We start from the raw sequence: 27,304 nt of genomic DNA on the forward strand, positions 1-27,304 counted from the left end.
CAGAGACTGCCCTTCTTTCAGTCACCACTGCCCTCCAGTCTGCCAGAGCGGCTTCCGGGTCATCCGTCATCATTCTGCTGGACCTTTCTGCAGCGTTTGACACGGTTAACCACCAGATCCTGCTCTCCAGACTTTCTGAGATGGGCATCACTGGCACTGCACTCCAGTGGATCTCATCCTACCTGTCGGGAAGATCCTACCAGGTCTCCTGGGGAGGCAAACTGTCAGGCCCTCGCCAGCTCTCCACTGGTGTCCCACAGGGCTCCGTCCTTGGAGCCCTCCTCTTCTCTCTGTACACCACCTCACTTGGACCAATCATCACCTCCCATGGCATCTCCTACCACTGCTACGCTAACGACATGCAGCTGTACCTGTCGTTCCCCCCGACTGATCTGGGGATCTCAGCTAGGCTTGAAGCCTGCCTCACAGACATCTACGCCTGGATGACCGAGCACCACCTCCAGCTGAACCTCACCAAAACAGAACTTCTCATCATACCGGCTAAACCCTCCATCTCCCACGATCTGTCAATCACCCTGGAATCTGCGACGGTGACCCCTTCATCCTCTACCAGGAACCTTGGGGTTACCATGGATGACGAGCTCTCCCTCACAGCCCACATTGCCGCAGTCTCCCGGTCTTGTAGATTCACCCTCTACAACATCCGGAAGATCAGGAGATACCTGTCTGAGCACTCCACCCAGCTGCTAGTCCAAGCACTGGTCCTCTCCAAGTTGGACTACTGCAACTCACTGCTCGCTGGTCTCCCAGCATGTGCAACCCGCCCTCTTCAGAGGATTCAGAACGCAGCGGCCCGCCTGGTCTACAATCTACCCAGACGCTCCCACGTTACCCCGCTCCTCATCTCTCTCCACTGGCTACCCATCAACGCCCGTATCAGATTCAAGACCCTGGTACTGACCTTCCGAGCAGTGAACGGGACTGCACCCGACTAAATCAAGTCTCTCCTGCAACCTTACACCCCCACCCGTCACCTACGGTCTTCTTCAGACAACCGCCTGGTGGTCCCACGGCTTAAGACCGCCCGGTCCCAACACAAGCTCTTCTCCTGCCTGGCCCCCCAATGGTGGAACCAGCTCCCCACCTCCATCAGGGACACTGACTGTCTCCCCACCTTCAAGAAAAGGCTCAAGACGCACTTGTTCCGGGAGTACAACGGCACTTAGGAATGCTTGGCTGGACCTGATGTTAGTTTCCTCCAGGATCACAATGACGCTAATTGAGTGACTTGTTGCTCTTGTAGGTTAGTTATAAGGAAGTTAAGTCTTGTACTCGCTGTGAAATATTTTACTGCTGATTGTCCTTCTACAGGTACAGTCCTGCACTTTTGTGGTTCATGGTGTTTTAATTTGTAACTTGTATAACTGCATGCTCTTATGGGTCTTCCCTTTTGGCACTTGTTTAGTTTTTTCACAATGTATGCTTAATGTTTTGGCTGCTTGCAATGTTTGGGACTACCTCGTTGTTATGATCAGTGACCTATGCTCTTTTGTAAAGCTCTCTCTTGGAAGTCGCTTTGGATAAAAGCGTCTGCTAAATGCATAAATGTAAATGACATTGTCGCTAAATCGACAACACTGTTTAACCAAAAGTATTAACAGGTTTGTATTGTTGGTTAACGGTTATACGGTTAAATATGAGCATTTCTACTCCAGACAGCTTAGCTCATTTGCTATTTAGCTATGTTTCATGAGTGAAAAGTCCAAATAAATGGAGGTACTAGTTCCGTCTACATTTCCAGCAATATCAAACTTGATTGGATTGAACGTGGTTTTCACCGTGGTAAGAAAAATAGCTCTGTTTTTAATGTGTAGCATGTCATTCTCAATATAATAATCCTACCAGAGGGGCATGATACAAGAGAGGTTAACATGGAGCTGCTATTATATACTTCATTATTGTAGAAAGGCTTTCTACATTTTGGAACATTGCTGTGGGTCTTGCTTAGCATTAGTGAGGTCGGTCACTGATGTTGGATATATAAAAGCTTTCACATTAATCTGCTAACTATTCACACACATTCATTTTTTTGGTTTTTATGCAAGTTTGCTATGCCATTTTTCTTTTATCAAACTACTGTCCAAATATTGCCTTTGACACCAATATTTCAAGACTGACCTGGCTTTCTCTGCCTTCCTCTTCTCTCCCCCCATAAGAACACCGGGGACAATCCAGGTGAAAGGCTAGGGAGAGGGAAAAGTAGGAAAGATTAATATGAAATTAAGAAATTAAACAGGAGCCAGACCCCCCCCCCCCACCCCCAAAAAAGACAGACAACATTACAGGAGGGGGTGCTGGTGGTGTTTCTGTTTGGGTGGTAAGTGGCATGTAACTGTATAACCCGAGACAGCCATCTCCTTGGTGTCTCACAGTGAATGCGTACCTTTCTAAATAAAAGCCAGACCTGCAAACTCCTCAGAGTAAAAAAGGTGACAGTGTCGCGGGGGGTGGGGGGGCGTGCCCCCGGCTCGATTTTTTTGTGATTTTAATATGCAAATAATACATTTCTGAGCGTGACAAAGGCCATATTGCAGGTTAAACATCACTGTTGATAAATGGGTACATGAAGCACTCAAGATATGTATATCATAAAACAAATCTCCAAATGGTGTCTCTAAATGGTGTTAAAGACCAGTTTTGTGGTTTTTGGTGTTAGCATTAGCATATTAGCGTGCAATTTGGTGATGACGTCACGTTGGGGAGACGTGGAGGAGACTAGGCATAGATATCCATAGACATAATATAGATATCTATGGAGAAAAGCCTCAGATTAGTACTGGAACTATGGCGAATGACTGCAACTCACCAGGACGCTTCACCAACTCCACTCATTCTCCTCGGACCATCTAACTACATAAAACATTTACACAATTTCTACAGAATGAAACACTTTCTGTTATGTACGCCAGTGGTTCCCAAACCTGTCCTCAGGGACCACCTGTCCTGCATGTTTTAGATGTTTCCCTGCTCCAACACACCAGATTCAAATGCATGTTCGTTACCAAGCTTCTACAGAGCTAGATAACGACCCATTCATTTGAATCAGGTGTGTTGGAGCAGGGAAACATCTAAAACATGCAGGACAGGTGGTCCCTGAGGACAGGTTTGGGAACCACTGATGTACGCTATTGCAGCTTCGTCCCGAGATCTCTATAGACCATGCAGCTAATGTAATGCTCAACACTTGAACACAGGGGCTTATTACTTGAAAGAGGAACTAGAGATGGTACAATTTCTGGGGGAAATTGTAGGGCGTGCGTCGGTTGCAGATGGGTCCGTTTATTATGAAACAAGCCGAACCCCCTTTGAAACTAGCTATTCTAACAACGTTGTCACCAGCAGTATTTTTCAGATGGAATCGCGATTCAAACAGTACCATCTGCTAACTGAAAATATGCAGCCAAACACGTAAATAAGCTTGATATTTATTTTGGGCTAATTAATGGCTAATTCAAAAGAAGTTTGCTGGAAACGATCATTGTCAGTAAAAAAAGCCGACCCTTTGGTCTCAGTCTAGAGCCCTGCATGGAGAAGCTGCATTAAGATGTTACGAGCCACCTAGCCTAGCTGATGTTGCTAGCCAAACTTCACTGAATGTGCCGGAAATGAAAAACGTGGCATTGAAGACAGCGACGCACCACACAAGCTTGAGTTTAAATACATTATTTAATGTGATATTACTTACTGCACATGCAAGTCTCCAGTTTCAAGTGTAGATGGCAGGTTACGCAAGGGCAGTACTGCATGTAAAACTAGTCGCATTTGATAAATCAATATACTACATCTAGCCTGACAGATAATTTGGAATTGCGTACGTTTTGTTCCCTTTATATCTACGGACTAAATAGAATAAATAGGCTAATTTTGGGTAGTCTACTGCACTATGCACAGGACTCCTCTAACCCATGGATGCATCTTTCAAAGATGCAATCCCACCCCCCCCCAATGATCAATTAAGTAGTGAATCAATGCATGTGGCTCACATGGCAGTAAATAATACGGTAATTTGACCCAACGTGAAAACAGGCAGGGCAGCAGAAATCTGACCCAATGGCTCTCTATGTCTCTATGTGCTGTAGTTCAATTTTTTCGATCGGAAAGTTGTGAGGAGCAGTAGAGCTAGGGAGGGCTCAGAGACCGTCTCAACCCGGCACTTCATATGCATATTATAACAACAACGCTAGTTTAGCTATGCTTATTTCCTGATATATATATATATATATACAGTGTTTCCCCTAGGATTGTTTTTAGCAGTGGGGGCAGGTCAGGTCTAACACCCCCCCCCCCGGCCAAAACAAAGTGCTAAACCTATATTTCGGAGCAGCTTAATGTAATAGTCTAATAACTAATGTAATATTGCACATATTTTCGTCCTATTTCCCCTAAATAAATACAATTAGCATACTTAGACACCTTACAGTATGTTCTAAATGGCATAAATGCTGCCAATTAATAATTGACGTAACAACTTATTGTAAATGCAGTGGCCTAGCCTACAGATTAAGGTAGGCCACTCGGAAGCATGTACACTGTCTGCTTCATTTGATCTTGATAGGCTAAGCATTCTGTAGCAAGTAATAACAATATACCCACTATTTATTCATTAAAACTAGGCTACTTAAGCATAAAAATGCACCTAAAATACAAACGTGAGCAAGGGCACCAATCGCTATCGAATCAACAGACGTGCAATTTCGTTAGCAGGGGAAGAATACAAACAACGAAAATCACCAGTTAACTTAATTTAAATTTGCAAGAACTATAGACTAATACAATAACAGGCTTAAATGAACTGACAACATAAATTATACGACTTTCAGTTCTCAAGGATGCACACGCTTAATCTCAACTGCGCTGTGAAGCCCGTCTGTGCTCTTCTCCGACATGCGCTCTAACAATCACGGCTGATAGACGGCCTAACATTTTGTACAGCTCTAATTCTGATACCGTGGCTGCAGAAATGTAACCGTGGCGGGCCGCCACGGTAAAATCAACATAGGGGAAACACTGTATATATATATCAGAGGAGGCTCTTCCATTTAGGAAACGGAGGAAGGACCTCCCCAAACTTTTAGAGAATTTTTTTTTTTTATTGAACTGATTAAACTCCTTTAAAAATGCAAAATGATATCAGTTTTTAATACTATGCATATTACAATTCATTTCCATGAGTTAAAACATTTGCACCCCCTATCGTAACCAGAAATTATTGCACGGAGAGCCGTCCTCCCTTTTGCCCCTATTGAGATCAATGGATTCGGTCTCTGCATTCTGGCGGCCCGTTGGGCTCATTCACTTACATTGCCCAGGGGAGGAAAGACCTCCCTAGCGTCCATGGGCGGAAATCCCGGGGGGGACAGGGGGGACACGACCCCCCCAATCCTGGGAAGAATATGATTTGTCCCCCCCAATAAATCACTGTAAACTTAACTATGTAATTTCAATATCATTAATAATATGTGATTAAAGCGCTTTGCGGATTATGGACACAATGGCGCTTTTTAAAGTTTAAAAAGATTGCGAACCCCGCCCTTGGTCCCACAATGGTTTGATCCACAGCCCCAGCCCTCAGCAGTGATACAGGTGCGTGTGTGAAAATTGGACAGTATCTGTTTGTGTCGTTGGTGGCTGATGTCCAGTAAGTAGTTGTGAGAAAGGTTTGGTTTGACAATTTATTTCTAGCACTCAGTACAATAAAACATTAATATCTGTCACAATTTTCCCTGCATTGATCACTATGTTAGCTAGCCAGCTAACTAATATCACAAGCTTTTTGAATTAGAGTCAGAGAGAAGTTAGCAATGCAGTAGTTGTGTTCCTTATCTGACAAGATGACATGAGTGTCTACCATCTGAAATGCACGTAGCTAACGTGAAATGAATCCAGTTAATCGCATCATAGCGATTTCACTATGTTGGCAGGGTTCACACACACTAAGCTAACTTACTAACATTTGCATAGCTAGCAAACAAACCGATGGAGCAAACATTAGCACTTGTTCCATTTGGTGTTGTCAAAAGATGGAAACTTTGCTAATGCAATTTAATCCAAGATCAGCACGGATATTGTTGTTCTTCGAAATCCATTTGTCATGGTTAGCGATCCTGAACAGAACTATACTATATTCTACCATTTTCATAATTATCTTAAATGGTCTCATTGCAAAAGCTAAATAGTCTCTAGGGACTTCGAAGCAACTGTGTGCCGATCTGGAGTAAACTGGCGGTAGCAAAGATGATGGCAAATGCCACACAAACGGAATTAGGGCTCTGCAAATTCAGCTATTCTGCGAAGCCAGCCTATATAAAACAAAACGTGAATTATATTAATATGGTTGCAGTTTGCGTTGTGTAAAGGGTGAACTCATACAGCTGTCAATCCTTGTCAATGCAATCCGTTTCACCTTTCCTAACTGTTTAGCTACCTGGTAGATCGAAGCCTATTCGAATAATGGTAATAAATGATAGAAGCCTATCCATCTCCTACTGTAAATAACTTGCACATTGTGTGTGCGGCCAGCATGGTAGAAAAATTGCAGAAAAAATAAAGACGGACATCAGAGCATTTCAGGACACCAAAACGCAAAGAAAGAACCCTAGTGGCCTAATCTCAAAGACTAGTTGATAAAATGTTCATAAAAATGATGTGAAATGTGCTAATTGAATGTTTCATAATGATGCCATTAGGCAGAGGAGGCACCAGATGACAAACAGACAATAGAGCTGCAGGTAGGCAGCAACAGACTGGCAGAGACAGGGGGTCTCAGGTAAGTTTGTTGAGTCTCTTGTTTGGCAACACGACGGGTTCTCTTCTTTAGACTTAATTGGGACATAATTGGGACATAATTGGACAATGCCATGGATACCCCCACTCTCTAACTGGTGACTGAACCACGATTAGTTTGAGGCAATGGTATTGTTGTTGTGATTAATTGTGTAGTATTGGGTACTGGTAGTTAGGAGGATGGCAAACACCTTATGTCTTTTCTAGGAGACACTGAGTCAGTGAGGGTGGTAAAAGGGAAAGAGCCAGGGAGAGACTTCAGATGACAGTGTGGCAGGACTGGGGGTCAACCTTTTCGCCAGCAGGAAACAGTGGCACTTACTGTCTCGTCACCTCAGTGGTGGCACAGAACCATATCAGCCACTTCAAGAGAAATGGTTTCGCAATTTTTCCCCGACTTTATGATGGTTCAATTGAGATTATTTTAGAGGAGACTGCACCACGCCCATTGTAATTACAAAACTGCACTCAGTTTACAGTATATACTGGCCTTTCTTGGTATTGCTGGTTGTAAATACTGTACACCTGCATTCATACTTGACTGATAAGAAACACTACTTATAACTACATTTGAACAAGTTGAGACAACCCTTCAGTTACTAACTATAAATTATCCAGGAGTATTAATTATGGTTCCTCAATATAAATTTAACATATTACAATGTAGGCTGTGTTACAGCAACCATTTTGGTGTCCCCTTCAGAAATTGCTCTTGAGAAAATGTCATATAATTGTCCCCCCCAAAGTTGATAACAGATTTTCGCCACTGCTAGCGTCTGAGTCTGCGCCAACATCGCTTAACCAATAACAACGGATTTGGCGTTGGAGGGAGGGGGGAAATAGGCCCAATGATAGGCCCAGATTTTTTTTTTTAGTTTTTCAAATCAAGAGTAGGCCTGATTTGACCAAATGGGCTTTGCATCCTTTGCAGACATGCTTTCCACCAGCTTTCAAAGTGCAATGGTACCACACTGGTGGCTTTGTATCAATTTTATCCCTGCCTGCTATTTTGTGGTAGCCTGGCTATGCCGTCCTACGCACTTCCGCTCAATTTAGATTTTGCTTCTGTACTTGGTCTGGCCATTCAGTATGTAAGTCAGATTTTGCAGGTACATTTTTAACCGTCCAATCAGCGAACAGAGGGAGTGGCTGAGAAAGATGACGTTGATGTTGTGCGCTGGTTTGTGTTGTAGTTCCGAAATGGCGGCGGAGAAAGATGCGAGCGAAGACATTCGGTCCGTTGTGGCAACGCTGCCGAATATCCAACAGCTAAAGCCGGAGCAAAAACAAGTTTGGCTGAGTTTTGTTGGTGGCCATGATGTTGTGGCCCCTCCTCCCCACGGGGTTCGGGAAAAGTTTGATTTTCCAGCTACGGCAGCTAGCTCTGTTACAGTAGTGGTGAAGGAATTGGCTAAGGCGAACGCTAGCAATTGGTTAAGGCAGATCAGAGTGGCTCTGGGCAGATCCAATAGTTTTAAACTTCAACAGAGTACCCGTCTACAAGGAAGTCAACGCTTGTCAATGGAGCGAGGCCAGACTCTCTGTACGAATGAAATGTACGAGAGTCTGGTTAGGACCAGGCTAATTTTGTGCTGTAGTTCACAAAAATACCCTGAAACAACTTGTATCTCACATACTTATGCCGCCAACAGAAAAATCAGGCCAATGGCAACCAAGCTCGCAGTCCTTCCTACCTCACTCAACCACCAGCCGCCACTGATATATATATTAGGGGTGTGAAATGATTAACAAAATGTATCAAATTAATCACAGGTTTCTGTGGATTAATCATGATGAATTACATATTACCGATTTTCCCAATTTTTGTCATTAGTGTGCGTCTTTGATTTTGCGGTATGCATGAGTCACCCGTTGCCACTCGCAAAACTTTGGTGAACCCCTCGTCTTCAACAATATAAATCAGTTTACAGCTTTTTGCAATACATTTGGCAACTGTGCTAGTCACCTTGTCACAGGCAGACTTGGAAAGGGCCTTAAGCTGTTCAGTGAGGGTGGTTTGGCGCATTCTATTCAACTCCCCTCGCCGACCAACGCATGACCAACGCATGCTTCGCGTTAACGCGTTATTTTTCACAGCCCTATATATTAGGGCTGTGAAAAATAACGCGTTAACGCGTTATGATTAAATAACAGGATTCATTCGTTATTTTTGTTTAACGTATTTAACGTAATATACCCACAATTCCACCCAATTTGCAACTTCTGGATGATAAGTTTGTGTTCCAAAAAAACTAAGATGGAACATCCAATAAAACCAAAGTGATATGCACACTCTGCGGGAAGACGTTATTGCTCTGGATAAGAGCGTCTGCTAAATGACTGAATGCTAAATGACTGAATGTTATCGTTTCACCAAAGCAATACCAGCCTAAAATAACCTATACCACCTCAACGCGAAGCATACGTTGGTCGGCGAGGGGAGTTGAATAGAATGCGCCAAACCACCCTCACTGAACTGGCCTCGCTCCATTGACAAGCGTTGACTTCCTTGTAGACGGGTACTCTGTTGAAGTTTAAAACTATTGGATCTGCCCAGAGCCACTCTGATCTACCATAACCAATTGCTAGCGTTCGCCTTAGCCAATTCCTTCACCACTACTGTAACAGAGCTAGCTGAATCCTGTAACTTAATCATAACGCGTTAACGCGTTATTTTTCACAGCCCTAATATATTATATATAATATAATATATATATATAATATATTAGGGCTGTGAAAAATAACGCGTTATGATTAAATTACAGGATTCATTCGTTATTTTTGTCCCCCCATGTTCAAGGATGACAGATTGATAAGCAGACATCGGTCAATTTTCGTATATAACACTATATATATATATATAGTGTTATATACGGACTGAAAATTGACCGATTCCTTATTAAACCAAGGTGCGCACCAAGTGGACAGCAACAAGGCAATGTGACAGTGACAAACGAGGGAACTAAAAATTCGGAGCATGAAACAACTGCAAATCGCAAATTTGTCTGTTCCAAATTACAAGTCTGTCGAAAATTTGACTGGTAAATGGTAAATGGTAAAGAATGAAACCCGCCCCCCATGTTCAAGGATGACAGATTGATAAGCAGACAGACATGCTATTTATGACTGTATGTAACCTTTTATACTTAAAAAAATAAAATACTTTGCAGTAAAAGTGGCTCCTATATTGACTTATTGTGGTTCATGTAAAAAGTTGTGAAGACCACTGGGCTATAATTTAAAAAAATTGTCTGAACCAAGAGAACCAAACTACAAGTGTGAACACGACAGTCAAACTCCACCAGTAATGCTGGTTTTTGTACCATTTCGTGTTGATGTAAATACAAAAGCCACAGTCCAATTTATTGTTCAGGGAGCAAACATTTGAGAGCAGGAAAAACGGGACAGCAAGCAGTGATCATAGCTTTTAGCTTAGAAGTTCCAAACTAACAGGCTACACTAGTCATTTTCTGCAATACTTTGACCGTGCCCTGTCAATAAATAAAGAACAATAAATGTTTTGCCAGGACAACTGGATCTATCAGACCCTTGAATGTTTATGAGACCATTTCATTAGCTCTTTATAGACCTACTGATCACAAACTATAGTTTGAGCATCCACTAATTTGCCTACATACATTGTAAATTTTCATTGGTGATTTTGTTGGCTAATGATTTCTTAGACCCATGTTTCAGTACATGCCTAAATGTTTTTATAAGTTTATCTGCTTTACAAAACATAATCTGTTTGTATTATTTGCAATCGTAAATTATTGTTGCCGCTCTAAAATAATGGGACATAAGAATTGCGCTTATACCATTGTCTACACACAAATGTATGTGCAACAAATGCAATTGGTATAATTAAATTATTGTTATAATTTTGCATATACATAGTTTATATATAAACTATACATATTAGGTATATTTAAACACAATGTCCGTGATGACCATAGCAGTGGTTTTAATCCTTTTCCTCGCTAAAAAAGATTTGGTTCAGATGCTCACCAAACGTGTTGGAATTCCACAATTGCACTTTATTGCACTAGTTGATGAAAGTACCTACTTCTGGGTGAACAGTGCAAGAAAAATATATTATCGCTGTCAAAGTTATCGCGTTATTAACGCGTTAACGCAATCTCACTTTACCGTGAGAAAAAAATATATAGTGCCGTTAACGCAGGTTTCTTTTTGACCCTGGGAATCACCTGTCGTCACATGACTTTGACTGCTGACGGTAGCTGAATAATGGAGAGAGGGCTTTTATATGGGAAGTTCCATTTCAAAAAGTTGTGAGACGGCTCGGTTGACAAAACTATGGCTGTGTGTACTGATTGTCATGATGAGTTTAGTTATCACTACTTCCAGCCTAAACTATCTCATGCAAGCAAAGCACACAGCTAGCAGCAACAACAGCGTTAGCGGTAGCAGCAGCAGCTTTCGCTCCGGAAATATATGGCAGACACTCGCAAAAGAAGTGAGCTGCTGACTGGGTTCAACAAAATAGAAACTGTATTGTTCAATATTAAGGTCAATCTGTGTTTGCTAAAGTATCTGAAGTATGTTTTAGTGAGATTTTAATATTATGGAGCAGGATATTGTAGTAGGCTTTGAGACATGAGACAACATATCTTAAATGTAGCCTACTAGGCTATGAGACATGTCTTAAATGTATTTTGTATTCCAGAAGTCTAATTGTGTGGATGATGTTTATTATAGGCCTACAGCAGTAGTTTGTGAGTGACTAAAACTCCCTCACAATTTAAGTTGTTCCATCTGAATTTGTTATATGGACATTATCATCCAGTTGGGCCGATTTTAAGTTTTTAAATAGGCCTAAACCCTTTAAATGTTTATTTTTTATCATTTATACGGGTAACATTTTAACAGATTAAATACATTGAATCATTTTGCGATTCATCATGATTAATCATATGAAAGAAAAAATGCGATTAATCGTGATTAATATTTTTATAGCTTGACAGCCCTAATTTATATACATTGCCCCAGTACCATTTGTCACATGACAATAGCATTTAGACTGCATTGCATTTCCAAAACATAGCTCAAACACTCACCTTAAGAAGTTTCAGAAATATCTGGTAGGTCTGCTGGGCCAGCTGAGGGGGAAAGCACAATAACACACAAGTTCAAATCTGAGTTAAACAACTGAACTGTATGCGTGATGTGAGAGACAATGTCAGAGAAAGATGAACAGAGGATAGAAACCACAATCTACTTCTCTGGTGGGGACAATGATGACAGCCAGAGGTCCATCTCCTCTCTGAAATTATGGAGAGAAAAGAAAGTGAAGTTCAGACATTTGTGTGTCAGGGACTGACTGACAGTAAAAACATCCCTCATGGAATCTACAACGGAATCTAGTAGCAATGTTTTTATTTGTATTTATTTTGTTTCCTATTCATTTCTTATTCTCTGTTTTAATATTATATTTTTAATGTTAACTTTTATATGATGCACCCCCCTTGTATTATTAGTTCAATGTTTTTATTCTATTGTATTTTTCTCTGTAAATCACATTGAATTTCTTCTATGTATGAATTGTGCTGTACAAATAAACTTGATTAATAAATTACACAACATGTCACTATTTCCAAACCACAGTTTGCAATGCCTGTGTACAGGATTGCCCATCACATTCAACTGATGAGGAGGGAGGATGCAATTCTGAAAAGCCTGTCCACCTAGGGCGGTATCAGTAGAACTATGTTTTTCAACATCCTCGCAAAGAAATCCAATTGGTCTTACATTTGCATGGAACAGGGTTCACTTCCATGTCTGGGTGTCCATGACTTGCTGTGTGTGTCCAGTTATACAATATTGCCACATGCAGGCCTTTATGTTATTTCCATAAAAAAATGAATGGGCGAGAAATTGTATCTGAAAAGTGCTAATTGATACTGCCCTTAACAGTATTTGTGAATGAAGTCTTGCCTTGATCTTTGGCTCCACTGACTGTAGTGCCTGGACCATTGGAATCCCATAGGCCAGAGTTTTACCTGGGGAATAATACAGAACTGTACACATGCCTTACTTTTGGTCTCTGTATTACCACCTTGTGTTTATCACACAAACACAGAAAAAACTGAATGACTGTGATGATCGCATGTGTTTTATTCCTAAAACGGCACATGTGATAGGAGCTGGTAAAAAGGTACACATGTGGGCAATCTATTAAATCGCGTTAACGGTACATGTCCACTACAGCGTTGTTTTAATGCTCTGCACCTCTTGCCTTCCCACAGTACACCACGCTCGGTGGCGTGTCCAACAGTTAATAAAGAGTTGTCGTTCTCTAAGGTCACTGTTGTAGTTCCTGTAAAATGGTACACTATCGACCATTATTGATATAAATAAAGGTGCTTCTGTCTCAATCAAAACACAGCTTTTACACACAATGTAAGAAATCAGTTAGGCTGACAGTAGATGAAGCATAATCTTATCTTTTTGCAAACCTCAACTAGAAAGAAATATTTATCTAACCTTTTATTATATTACTCAAAATCTCAGAAAATCAATGGCTAGATTATGGCTAGCCACTACACATTTACTGTATGGCTAGCGAGTGACTGCCAGCCAGCATTTCAACATTGAATGTCAATCGTGTGCCAAGTGAGCTAGCTAGACCAGGGTGTCTACAGGTATAAACAAGTTCAATTTAAGACTTTTTAAGACCTTTAAATACCACTTCTAAATGAAATTTAAGACCAAAATTACAACGGAAATACAAATCAAAAGTGGAAATGTTCAAAATGATGAACAGTATAGTAAAATTACAATAATCGGTTGAGTTTAAGAACATTGACTAAATGTGTGTAATTGCTCAGAGGTCAGATGGCATTGTTGGCTCTGGATTTCCTATAGTAACATCTAACGTTTTAGTGTTGACATCGTTGCTAGCGGTTGAAATGGTGGAGCAGAAACTAGCAATTTTGCAGACTGCTGGCGTGCCTTTACGTAGTCTCTGTTTTGTTTTGCTCTGCACGTGCGATTCCATCGCTCTGATCCCATTGTCCCAAATTTGAAATTCTTCCGACACGCAGTTCGCTTCAAAAGCATTTCCAGGCAAGAATGCTATCTCTCCACTTCAAATTTAAAAGAGTAAATTTACCCCCAAGAGTGATTTTGCTTGTTGAGTCTTTATATAGATCCATTCTCATGAGTTATGACCTATTTATAACCAAGAATACGCTTTCTTTTCAAGCCTTTGTTATTGAACTTTCATTTCCCCATATTTCTAAGTTGAGTGCCTATGAGCCATTGCTGTATTACCTGTATTGCCGAAGCTTTAAGTCATTAAAATCTGCGCAGTAGGCTACGCTCTGACCTAACCATAGACATTGCAGCGCATTGCCTACAAAAAAGATATTCGAAATGGCAGAACAGATGTCACTGCAAAAATGCAGGCAATGACACAAAAAAAATTAAGACCCATCCAATGTTAATTTAAGACAATGTAATACTTTTTAAGGCCTTGTTTTTAGGAAAAGTGATTTAAGACTTTAAGACTTTTTAAAGACCTGTGGCTACCTGTAGACCAGAGGTCTTCAACCCTGGTCCTCAGGGTCCCCCTGTCCTGCACGTTTTAGATGTTTCCCTGCTCCTACACACCTGATTCAAATGAATGGGTCGTTATCTAGTTGGGCAGAAGCCTGTTAACGACCATTCATTTGAATCAGGTGTGTTGGAGCAGGGAAACAGCTAAAACATGCAGGAAAGGGGGTGCCTGACGACCAGGGTTGAAGACCTTTGCTGTCGACAGCTAGCACAAATTCTGTTTACTGTAAGGTTGCTACTATTGCATATTACACAACTATTATAAGCCACTGCTATTAAACGTATCACTGCTGGTAGGACCATTGACAATGAAAATCTTAAGGACTTGTTTATACTGGAATACATATAAATTAAATTACTCAATCGACGATGAACCCAGAAGAAGAAAGTGCCCATAGACACGCTGATGTTCATGCCCACATAGATGGTCTTCCTGTGGAAGCCCTATCCCCGTTTCTCTCCTAACTGATTAAGTGGTACCAACATTCAAAGTATACATTCTTCAACTATTAAACTTCCAAAAAAACTGAAAAATTACCCTGACCTACTTGAGGACCAAAATACCAGCACCTGTCACATATGCTGACTGTAGCGCGTGTATGTAGGTGTCCTACCAGACCCCGTCTGAGAACGAACCACAGCATCTCGTCCACACATCAAGACAGGAATTGTCTGTTTCTGTACACTGCAGACACACACAGACAGACTGTTAGGGACTAACATTACATGAAAAAACAAACTGTTTTACAAATACAGGAAGAGTTTGTGATTGATATGCTGCTTGATTGTCGAAACAGGAAAGCAGTAGACAGCTGGCGACAAATTAGACCATGCTTCCGTTTTATTTTGTCACACCTCACCAGGTCATACATGTTAGGTTCAGGACTTTGTTGAGAGTTACCACCTGGGAAAACAACAATTAACCATCAGCTTGTTCACAGCAAAACACAGAAGACATTGTTTGGACCTAAGAGCTGTGACAAATGGTGATAGGAAAACAAATATACTGAAAATGTTGACTGGTTTGTGGTACTGACTAGGTGTGGATGCAGGTTCAGCTCAGAGAAGGAGTCACTGGTGAAGACATTCTCCTTAACTTGGGTGACAGTAGGTCTGGGGAGAGAAAAGGGGGGGGGGGGGGGGCAAAGGAAGGGTGTGGAATCCGGGAGAAAGATGGAATGAGAGGGATGGAAAATAGTGAAAGGGGGGTGAAAGAGGGAGAAAATTCGAATTATTTTGAGAAGAAGAATTGGAAAATTTCCAAGCACATAGACAATCTTGGTCAATGTTAGGTTACAGCATTGAAAGGGTTGAACTATTGTGGCGATTGACATCGTTAGGACGCCTAGGCCTGTCACGATAGTCAATTTATTGACTTATCGCACGGTATATGGAAATGAGCGCAATAATTTTTGGTGCTGCGATATATTGCAACTGATCATTTTTATTATAACTAATAAGGATTATATACATTTTTACATAAGAATGTCACCAACATTTTAGTCGATCCCGCTGCCTCAGTCATCTTGTCTGCTTTCTGTGTCGAAAGCGTAGGCTTTATTATGCTACATGTTGACGACAATATAGGCTAGGTGCCGAGTAGGGCTGCAACGATTCCTCGAGTAACACGAGTAACTCGATTACAAAAAATGATCGAGGCAAATTCCTCTGCCTCGAATCTTCTTTCAATTATTTTTAAAGATCACGTCAGATTCTTTCGCAATGATTCTTTTTTGTGTGGCACAACGCGCTTACGTCACCCACAAAGCGTTAGGAGACGCAAGGAGTTAGCGGTATTTTTGGGTCGTGATCATCTTTTTTTATTAAGAACGGCTCGCCCGGTATGCCGCATAGTCTTACTGTAGGCGGCAGCCACGTCTCGTTCGCGTCATAAGTAAATAATTTTGTTGGTACATTTTTCATCAAAAAGGTTGTGGAGGGCAGCTTTCAATAGATATGGGTATTCTGCATTCAGCCAGGCGGTACAATTTTTGGTGTGATTTGTGTAAAACTTTAATCTGAGTGAGACTCCGTCCCCTGGTACTAGACTACATTGTTTTGACGTTGGCCTCAGTCAGATTCGGGTCGCTCACTGGCAGCGTGTTCAGTGTTGTATTTCACTCCATTCTACACTAAAACGTCTACGGAGGACTGCTTACTGTAGATATGAACCTGCTAAAGATAGCCAGTCTGATATCTAAAGATAGATTTCTGAAAGCGAGCATGTTTCATTCGTCATGTGCCTGGCTGAGAAAGCGACCTCCGTTAGTCAGGCTAGTTTTGCCGGTTTCAAGCTATTTAAATGTCTCTGACAGTCAAAATCACTGTTTACAGGCACATGTCGAGGTGGTCCTTGGCCAAATGTGTATATTGACCAGTTAAGAGTTAAATACTCTTGCCAGAGCCTGGAATCTAACCAGTGTTTTGAGTGATTGTGCATGGGTTTCCATCAAGTCATCCGGATAGTTCACACTAAAGTACGCAGTAAAAATCACTGTTCGGATTTTCCCGCATCTGGTACATACATGGTCTTAGGGCTGGGCGATATGGGTAAAAAATTATCAATATAGATATTTATATTTACATTCGATAACGATAATTAAACGATAGACCACAGATCTGTAGTAGTAGCTAAATAAGTCTCTTCCTCAACTTTTTCCCTACACTCGGCATAAAGTTTAGGCAGAGCGGTGTGAGATAAATGTTTGCGGCCAGGGAGCACGTACCTGGTGACAAGTAACTTAAGCTTTTTAAAACCTAGATTTTTATCAATAGCCTACCCATCAATGCCTTGGCGCAAACTCAAACTTTCTGCATGTTCCAACAAGTGATTTTGCTTCAGGTGGTAAAAAAGGTTTCTTATATATTAGTATTATAATTGGACTAATACGCTGTTGTTATTGGTCAAAAGACATTCTAAGAAATCCGCAAAAGCGTTTGCAGACCTCTCCAGAGGTCCGCAAACGATTTACGGACCTAGCAAGCGGTTGCCTTGGAGATGTTGACAACATGGCGTCTGCTCCAGATTCGTCGTGTTTGATTTGGGATTTTCCTGCGTGTTGTTATTTTATATAAAAAAAAACAAATATGGACTTTGACAGATCTACCAACACCTTTGTAAGCAGAGATTTGTTAAAACCGAGACCGTAGGTCGAGGTCAACAAGAAGTCCACATTTGCAGTTTGTCGTATTACCAGACTTGGTAGCCAACTGTTTGTTTACAGTACTACACTAATTTGCACCGAACATTGCTCTGCTCTTTGTCAAATTTCAAAAGGCCAAACCACTTCCAAATAACTAAAGAAGACAAACACTTTTTATCAATAATTTCTTCATTGGAAGTTGCTCCCTCGCCATGGCTATCGCTGCCACTGTTTTGGGGGATAAGACTAATTTTCCACGGTTAACATTAGCTACTCCACTGGAGGTGCTCAGTATAGTCTAGTGAGCGTAAACTAACATTTCTCCGCCACTTCCTGCTGCATCACAGAAATTAAATGGACTGCTGTTCCTAATTATTCTCTATCGACATTATCGATATTATTGAAAACAAATTAATGTTACGATACCTTTATCGAGGGAAGTCTTTAATTCGATAGTTAATTTTAACGATTTATCGCCCAGCCCTACATGGTCTTCACAGTTAAATAATTTAAAATGCTGAGAATAAGAATAATGTTATTGTTGATTGTGTGAACTAACTGGGTTTGCCTTTGGGCTAAGAGAATAGAAGAACATTAGTTCTTTGCGTTGGGTTAGCACAGCAGCGGAAGTGGTGAGACCTGTATTCCAGTATTAAGCAAAATTACCTTTTATCCGATTACTCGATTAATCGATTGAATTTTCGGTAGAATACTCGATTACTAAAATATTTGATAACAACAGCCCTAGTGCTGAGCTAATCTTTTGCATCATCAAAATAATGAGGTCTGGTTTGGGCAGCTGCCGACCACTGCCCTACAATATAGCGTATGTAGTCATGGTCACTGTTTCATGTTGACGTGGAAATTGACACCATACTGTTGAATTGATTATGATTCGATGAAGATTGATTATGATTGGTGAAGATTATGATGATTGATTATTCTGATTAAAAAAGAACCTCTCAAATCACCCCTTTAGTATTGTTCAATATGAACGGAAACACTTTGTTGAACTGTTAACTGATTATTAATACCTGAAAGATAGAACATATTGAGCCGGGGTCAGGGGTTAAAGTGAAGAAAAAAAACTTGAGCCCAAACTATTTTGATTGTGAATGACAAGTCATGTTCCGCAATAAATGTGCACAAACGTATTTCTAAGTCGCAGACACGGTCAGTCATAGACAACGGTGTCAGCTGTACCAGTTGCTACCGGCAACATCCTGGTAAATTTGAGTGCACGGGCAGCGGCTCTATGACATGTTGAGCAAGCACTTTCTTACCGCTGCTGGCATATAGTAGCTTCCTGTAGCAAAACACGCAGAAACAAGCACCCGGCTCCCTTTCTTGCACCAACTGCCAAAAGGCTCGCCGTCTCTACCTTCTTCTATCCACACCCAGAGCCGTTTATTTTTGAGTAATTTATCTATGGGTAGGACATCAACCCCAGGCTTCATGAATTTGCGTTCCATGCTTTCACCAACAACGCTAACGTGACGTATGGATCTCATTCACACTGTGTTGCCAGGACCCGCCGTGCTCTGCTTCTGATAGGCTTGTAAAGTTAGTTATAGCTGCATTCCTCTCTTAACCCTTGTGTTATCTTCGGGTCATTGTGACCCACCGTCGTATTACGACAACTTTAGCACATACAAAAACTAAGTGAAGAATTTTCTTTTAACTGTTGGGCTGTCTCAGAACCCCCACATTGCAACGGTTAAAATAAACGTATTTGTATTCGTTTTTGTATTGGGTAAAATTGGGTAAACACAACGAAGGTTCGTTATGAACCTTCATGTGGGTCATGTGACCCGAAGGCAGCACAAGGGATATAATTGGTAGGGGAAATCAATTGACTCAAATATTAAACGGCATGCAAGTTCCCAATGTATTTTTTCTCATGGCCGCACGCTGGACGTCCGGCACAATGCCATAATACTTTTGTGTGTGATCTGTGTGGCAGTGGAGCGAGAGAGGGGGCTACCTGGAAACAGGCATCTTCCTTTGAAGGCAGAGGCGTTAGCTAGAATGCTAGAATGCTAATGATTTACAGTTTTGCCCTATGCCCGAAATCTTAAGCCACCTGTTGAAAGGCCAGCACTAGGCCCAAATTGGGATGATTTAAGACTGAGCATCATCTTTTGTAGGTAGCATGAGATGTCTTGACCAAGACGTAATATGATAAAAAAATAAAAACAAAAGTGTGACTTTGGAATGTCTGGCTATTTACCGTATACCGAATGAATGTTAATTCATACTGACTGACATGAACCAACGACACCGAGGATGAGGAATTCAATGATGTGGAACGGGAGCTTGGTGAACTAGCTTACCGGTAACTTGCTTGTTATGTTAATTTAGACTAGCCTCCCAAGTATGTTCTTTATGCTATTGTGTGAGATGAATGACTCAATGTTTCCCACACATTGACTAATTCGTGGTGGTGCGCCACAGAATCAACACCGGCCGCCACATATTGTGTTTCATTTAACATTTTTTTTAACACTATTTAGGTAAAAACAGCGTATTCGTTCAGCTGCATTTCCTTTCCCTGCTCTCCCTCCGTCTCTCTGTCACTCACGCGTCTTTCTCACATACACACACAGTCACTACGTCAGCACATGTTAGCAACGATGCATATATACGCCGTTCTAGTAAGACCGACAGCTCTATCAGCGAGCCTTCAGCAATAATGCCATAGCTAAAGGTCTAGAAAAGTTGAGGTTACCGCTAGGTACCTACGGACATGTCTTAATCGAAGGATCCCCTTCGTTCTTTTGGTGAGAAGTCTTAGGAGCTAGCTACTTGCCCGGCATCATGGAGCCGACCAGTTAAATACTTATTTAGCACTAGCGTCGCTACCTGCAGAAATTATTTGTTTGTATTATTTGCTGTTGTTAATTTTATGAATTATTTTGACCCCCCCCGGCCTGACACTAAACAACCCCCCCCCCCCCCCGCCACAAATAGATTTCTAATCTGTGGGAAACACTGTAACTGTTCATGTGTTACGTTAACATACCGGACAACTATTCAGCCTGTTGTTCTGTGTTCTATTGTGGAGTGGAATAACTTGCCTTTACAGATTAAATGTCTGTTGTTCTGTGTGCAATTGTGTAGTTGAATAACTTTTCTAAATAAATGTGACTTATAGTCCAGTGGGACTTATGTATGTTTTTTTCCCTCTTCATTTGACTTACACGATTTATACTCTGAAGCAACTTGTACTCCGGAAAATACGGTAGCTAATTTGATTCATTAGTATGTTTGTTGCAAGCAAAAACACTATTGTTATTGGGTGTGCTTTGCCTTCGGCAAGGGCACAACCATTGTTATCTCACATATATATTATTATTAAGGTGTGCTTGCCTACAATTTACCGGGCCAGCTTTTCCACACAGCAGGGCTATATCGCATTTTGCCTTGTTACTGACAATGATCGCTACCACTGACATTTTTATGAATTAGTGATTTTCCCCTAAATAAATGTCAATCTTATTTACGTTTTTGGGGGCATATTTTCAGTTAGCCTATGGTACTATTTGAATCGCGATTCCATCTGAGATAGCTACTGCTGGTAACTTCGTTGTTAAAATGAGCTTAAAAGGGGGTTCTTTATTAATGAATGAATGCAATATGAGTAGCTAAATGCCTGAAAATATCACGAGAAGGGCAAAACTTACAATGACGTTTAAGTCATAGAGATTAGGTCCATTTTTACACCGGTCTGCCAAATGTATTCGTTTTGATTCAAATACGAGGTTGCTGATCACCATTCCCTCTTGCAGGGGAAGTAACAACTTTGTTGCACGAGCATTCTTTGTTAGCTACAAACTTCTGCTGCGCGTCTAGCATATGGTCTAGATGGCTAATTGTTACTAAGTAAGTTGCTAAGTTGCAGGAGCATTCTTTGTGCATTGCGCGCTAACAGTGTCCGGTAGGCTTCTTCGCTATAAATGATGATGTCGCTATAAATAATGATGTAAACCGAGACCACTAAGCCCTTAAAGAAAATGTTAGGTCAAAGAAACAAAAGAAAGGTTTGAGGTTACTCTGAAAATTATTAATAAAATAGGCTAATGTAATAATAAAACTGCTAAATCCTTCTCTAACTAGGCTCCTCTATCTTGCATAATGAAACAAAACGTTTTTTAAGTAATCAATAAGCCTGTGCTTGCCCTCATTACTCAAATGATGCCGATAAGGGTGGTAAAATTACAAAATATGACACGAGTGTCTCAGAAATAATATAGAGCTATTTGTCTTCTAGGCCAACCAATGACAATATTGTGAATAAAAACAACACAGACACAGGCAGCAAATAAACAGGCAGATGTTAGCCTTGCATTGTTTGAAAAGCGGGAAGCCAGCTAGAGGCAGATGTTGGATCATATCACACCATGGAAAACCAAAGTCGTCCCCACGTCTGGATCATTGGCAGCTCGTTGGTATACTGGCTTGTGCGACTTGCGGAGGAGGTCGGACTGAACCCCGACCTTGCACTGGAGTGCCATATTGAATGGGTAGGGGTTAGGGGCATGAGGTGGGCAGACCTTGTGCCTAAGCTCCGTGAGAAGCGTGGCATGCTTCCCAGCCCGGACATAATGGTGCTCCACGTCGGGGGAAACGACCTCAGCCAAGTGACCAGGCTACACCTGACGAGGCGGATGAAGCGAGACCTGGGGGCCATCATGGAGATGTTCCCAAACACTCTGCTGGTGTTTTCGGATATCCTGGAACGCTGCGTCTGGAGGTATCAGAGGAGCACCAGCGCTTCTGGTATTGACAGGGCAAGACGTCGAGTCAACGCAGGGGTGTCTAGCTTCCTGGCTGACCGTGGGATGGGGAGCATTCAAGACCCCCAAATACAACACGGTTTCGTGTGGATGTACCAACCCGACGGTGTCCACCTCGATCACATTGGAAACAATGTGTTCTTGGGAAACATCCAAGACGGTCTCCGACGACTCCTGTGCTAGCCACAGCACACACAACAACGACTCTTTTAAGAGCCACCCAAAATGAAAAAAAATTAACAATTAGACTGTTCAAAGTGCCATTGTAATTTTACAACCATGGAGTCTTACAGGGTTGAATGGTACCATCTTTACATATTTGAAGTGTGTCATAAAAAGCGGCTTCACGTAGGCTACATTGTGAGCTCAGCTCACGGTGTCCTACTCTATATAGCGAGCAACTCCACATTCATACGTCTCTGAGCTTGCTTTAAAATAACAGAAAACATTAATATATTGACGTTGATACATTAAGATGCTTTTATGAATCAATATGTCCTACCACTTGAGAAACACTGTCCTACACATAGACAAATGCAATATTAGACGTCCCATAGCCTACAACCTCATGACCAGGTGCAACAGGCGCCTCGAGAGGATTAAGGAGTTGAAGAAGCAGATGCTGTGTGTTCCTCTTGTTGGGCAACCAACAAGTTGTTTATATCTGATTACAATTTACTAAGTTACCTACTGAGCGCTACATCTTCATGAGCTACATTTGGCCTCCTTCTCTTCCAACCAACTAGTATCACCTCTCCTCCATCTGAGTGATACATGTAATTCTTACAAAATTATTAAAAAATGATTATCAAGGGAACACAATGGTCAGAACTGCAGTCATACACTTAAATGCTTTTTAAAATATGTAAACACCAGGAAACTATGGGCAGCTGGGGCATTTCCCCAGAAATGGTATGCTCTTTAGTTCTGCATACTTCTTTTTATAAATTTTCCTCCCACTTTTTTCCGTCGCCTACTCCTTTCACACCGTTCAAGCTAGAAACACCGTTCAAACTTCACTTGATTAAGTCTGAACTGCTTTAGTCTGCTATTACTTTTCTCACAGATAACTTTAAACGTTTTTAAGTTATTAAAGTTTAAAGTGCTTAAAAAATGAATGGGTTTCAATGGTTCAGAATTTTCAAGTCAAATTCAATTGTGACGTCATGCACTGACAGAACTGTTTCTCACCGAGTAAATTTTTTACACAGTTTAACACTTTCTTGCCTGAATATGCAGACTTTTTCAAATAATATACCTGAACTGTTTATACAATTTTGAAGACAAGATATAGGGCTTTCTAATGATGTAAATATTTATATGATTATGTTAGGCAAATGATCCTTTATCAAGACGATTTCACAGAGCCATTCTGACAAAAATCTTAGATAAACAAGATAGAGGACATGTATGAAATGTGCGTAATTTTGTCATGAATTCAGAACAGAAGACATATTTCAGATTGACTATTCTGTTATGACCACTGAAGTGATGAGTGGGATAACGTAATTCCAAGCTAGCGCGATGGCTCTTCATAACTAAAAACAGTTCTGCTTTTTCCACAATTGACCGAATTGGCCAAACAAGGTATGTACATTGAGCTTAAAGTGTACATAATCTAGCTCGATCATTTTTCTTTAAGCAAGTTTCACAGAAATCTGAAAGAATTGAGGCTCAACACTGTTATAGCTGACCGTCACGGAACAAGAGTCCGCAAATTTACATTTCCCCATTTCGGAGTCTGTTTCGTGACATGTGGAGGGCAACACATCACCTAACCGTGCATTTCGCAAAATACGTGACTCGCTGACCGAGCACGTCGTTGTTCATAATAGTTGTAGGGAGGAAAATGAATATATTCATGCATACTTTTTGGAGTCAAAGTCTTTTGACAAAGCGTGAACAAAATGTAATACCTCATAAAAATCAGGATTAAGACTTTTTAATACCTTTTAAGGGCCTTAATTTTCCCTAAATGGATTTATCAACTTTTAATACTTTTTAAGACCCCGCGGATGCCCTGATTTAGTCATTTAGCAGACGCTCTTATCCAGAGCTATCCTGTCCAGAGCATACTACGAACAAATGCTTCGTAACTGAAAAGTTTTTACTTTTAATTGACCGTTTTCAATTTGAAGCAGTAAATCTAATATACAGTAGGAATTCTCCCACGACATCCGCTCGCTCCACTTTGACAAACATGATTTTTCAGTCCACCGAGACAAATTTGCTCAGACAAGCAAATTTTCGAGCACTTTCAATACAAGATACAGGCCATGTTAGAGTTAATAAATATATACAGAATTGTGTGGGCAATGTAGAACAGCAGACAGATTTGAAATATGATCTTTTGTTTTAAAGTTATGGCCATTCTAGTGACGAGTGTTTACAAAGCTAGCTACGACTGTCATCATAGCTGCCATAGAACGGCGAAACTAGCTATGTCTATCATTTCTTCAGCTGCCGTAGGAAGTACGTCCTCTGTTGTGCTTTCTTGGTGAGGGAGCTGATGTTCAGTTCCCAATCGCGGAAGGACTCAGTTTTAACTGGGCTTGCACAGGGTAATGGGGGTGACTTCCTAAGAGCATTGAGCTCTAACATAACGCTTTAACAATTATGAAATTAAATAAGATACCCTTTTTAGTTCACAATTTGTTCTCCTTTTGTCAACCGTAAGAAGATATTGCAATGCACAACACTTTTTTCACGTTCATCCTGCTGACATACTTTTGTCTGCTATGATATTGATAACTGGTAAGCACTATACTCTTCATCACTATATTTGCTCATTTTTCTAACTTCAAACTTTTTTCTGTTTCTCAGTCTTTCATTCTTTAATACTATTAACCCTTTTAATTGTATGAAAATAAATAAGATACTCTTTCCATCACTGTTTTTCCTAAATTTTCAACAGTAAGAAAATATCGCAATGCATAACAATGACAGATGTACTTTTAACACTGTCTCACCATTTTGGTTTCAAAGCAACACGTTTTTTGCACCTTTATACTGCTGACATACTTTAGTCTGCTATGATATCGATAACTGTTATGCAATATACATCTTAATCACTATATTTGTCCATTTTTCTTACTCCAAACTTCTTTCTGTTACTCAGTCGTTAATTCTTTAATACTTTTAATGCTTAAACATAGTCATTAATATACTGTTTTCATAACTCTTTTTTTCTCCTTTTTCAACAGTAAGAAATTTTGCAATGCATAACAATGACAGACATACTGTTAACACTTTTTCACCATTTTGTTTATAAAGCACATACCTCTTTTACAAACTTTTAAAATCCTTCACTATTCATCTTTTCAACTGTTCGCAGCAAACACACATTTTCTTCAGGAAATGTACCTTTCTAGTTATCAATGTACTTTGGTGCCACAAAGAGGGCTTTTGTTGAGGTCGGGGGCGTTACCTATAGAAAAGACTATTTGGATCGGCACATCACCACCGGAAGAGCATTATAGTCCAATAGCAGATCATATGTTATTTTTATTATTATTATCTAACTTAATTTAGTGTACGCCCAAATTATTTTCAAACAATTTCATATACAGGTGTCTTGGTAATGGACTCTTTTGAGCATACTATTGTGCTAGAGCACATCATCATTGGTGGCTTTAACTGCCTCTAATGGCTTGAAAAACATTATTTTAAGAAGTTAAAGGTAACACACCTAACCCTTAAGATAAATGTCACTTTTTATCTATACATACATTTCATCGTAACATTATTGAGTATAAATGTTTTCAAAGTTATAAGGTACTTTTTTTTCCCTTTCCCCAATGTCTAGATTGACCTTGGGGGTGGGATGTGTGCTTGCCTATGTGTGTATCACATGTAACTTTTAAATTTTAATTATAGCTTATGTTCACATTGCCCAGCTAGATGTTACAAATAAAGTAAACCTGTTACTGTATATTGTTAGTATTATTATTATTATAGTTCCGTTGCTGTATATTGTTACTGTTATAGTTTTTATTACTAGTTGGAGACAACGGGGGACTGGCTGTTTTCATCCTTATTCGTATAAGTATAACCTACTTTAGAGTTCTTTCCCCTGGAACAGATTTCATGTTCCAACTGAGGGGGGCTGTCGTTGTTTTGGTGTGTGGGGCTGCATCAAATACCCTTTTTGCTCTGTTAAATTGCTGCACTAGTCCACACTTGACCGGTGGGGATCTCATTCTATTTTGACTGTAACTGTTAGCTGCTCCTGGCATTCTCTAATCCCTGCTCTCCTCTCTGTCCCCCCCCCACACATTCCCTGTGGTGTGGGGGGTTTGAGCTGTCAGGACCTGCTTGGTCGTCGGTCTGCCAACGCTGAACCAGGTCGTCACCCGGAATCCAGTCTCCATGACGGCCAACAGCGAGTTTCCCGGTCCCATCCAACGTCTATAAAGCCGAACAATGGATTTTGGTGTTTCAAAACCCATTGACACTGTATGACTATGTTTAGCTTGTGTTCTGCTCCTCTCTCTTACCAACCGTCTCTGGAGGAGGGGATCCCTCTCTGAATTGCTCCTCCCAAGGTTTCTTCCATTTTTTCTCCCGGTGGGAGTTTTTCTGGGAGGTTTTCCTTGTCTTCCTTGAGGGTTTAGGTTGGTTGAGGGGCAGTTCTATGGGCGCATGTGAAGCCCTCTGTGACATGCTTGCGTGTAAAAAGGGCTATACAAATAAATTTGATTTGATTTGATTTGATTGACCAGAGGATTAATTACAGATCTCGTCAAATAATTGATGAGATGCTTGAGATTTTATCTCATAAAATGGAGGAGCTTATTCTGATAAGATCATCACAGGCAATTGATTGGCCTGGAAATAGACAAAAGCACAGATATGTCCGTGTCCAGGCAGCTCGATCTGCATATCAGGTATACATTTATTTTCTTTGTCAGAATTACATACATCTTGGTCCCTGTTGAAGAACTGTGGCTACTAAATGCTTTTCTCACAGATACATGGATAAAG

At 40.8% G+C, this 27,304-nt stretch overlaps 1 protein-coding gene across 2 annotated transcripts in view; it reads right to left on the reverse strand.

Moving 5' to 3' along the window:
- ddx31 (DEAD (Asp-Glu-Ala-Asp) box polypeptide 31) overlaps positions 1-27,304 on the reverse strand; it is a 68,127-nt gene that overhangs the window by 37,358 nt on the left and 3,465 nt on the right. For both annotated transcript variants that reach the window (XR_006956198.1, XM_047021332.1), the window contains exons 4-10: positions 15,420-15,495; positions 15,243-15,286; positions 14,997-15,067; positions 12,760-12,824; positions 12,044-12,088; positions 11,883-11,924; positions 2,140-2,204 (exon numbers count right to left, since the gene is read on the reverse strand). Coding sequence is in view for 1 of the 2 variants with exons in the window: in XM_047021332.1 (XP_046877288.1) it covers positions 2,140-2,204; positions 11,883-11,924; positions 12,044-12,088; positions 12,760-12,824; positions 14,997-15,067; positions 15,243-15,286; positions 15,420-15,495 (408 nt within the window). In the remaining variant the exon portion in view is untranslated. The remainder of the gene's footprint in view (positions 1-2,139; positions 2,205-11,882; positions 11,925-12,043; positions 12,089-12,759; positions 12,825-14,996; positions 15,068-15,242; positions 15,287-15,419; positions 15,496-27,304) is intronic.

The sequence above is a fragment of the Hypomesus transpacificus genome, chromosome 6, assembly GCF_021917145.1.
Source record: "Hypomesus transpacificus isolate Combined female chromosome 6, fHypTra1, whole genome shotgun sequence".
Classification (NCBI taxonomy): Eukaryota; Metazoa; Chordata; class Actinopteri; order Osmeriformes; family Osmeridae; genus Hypomesus; species Hypomesus transpacificus.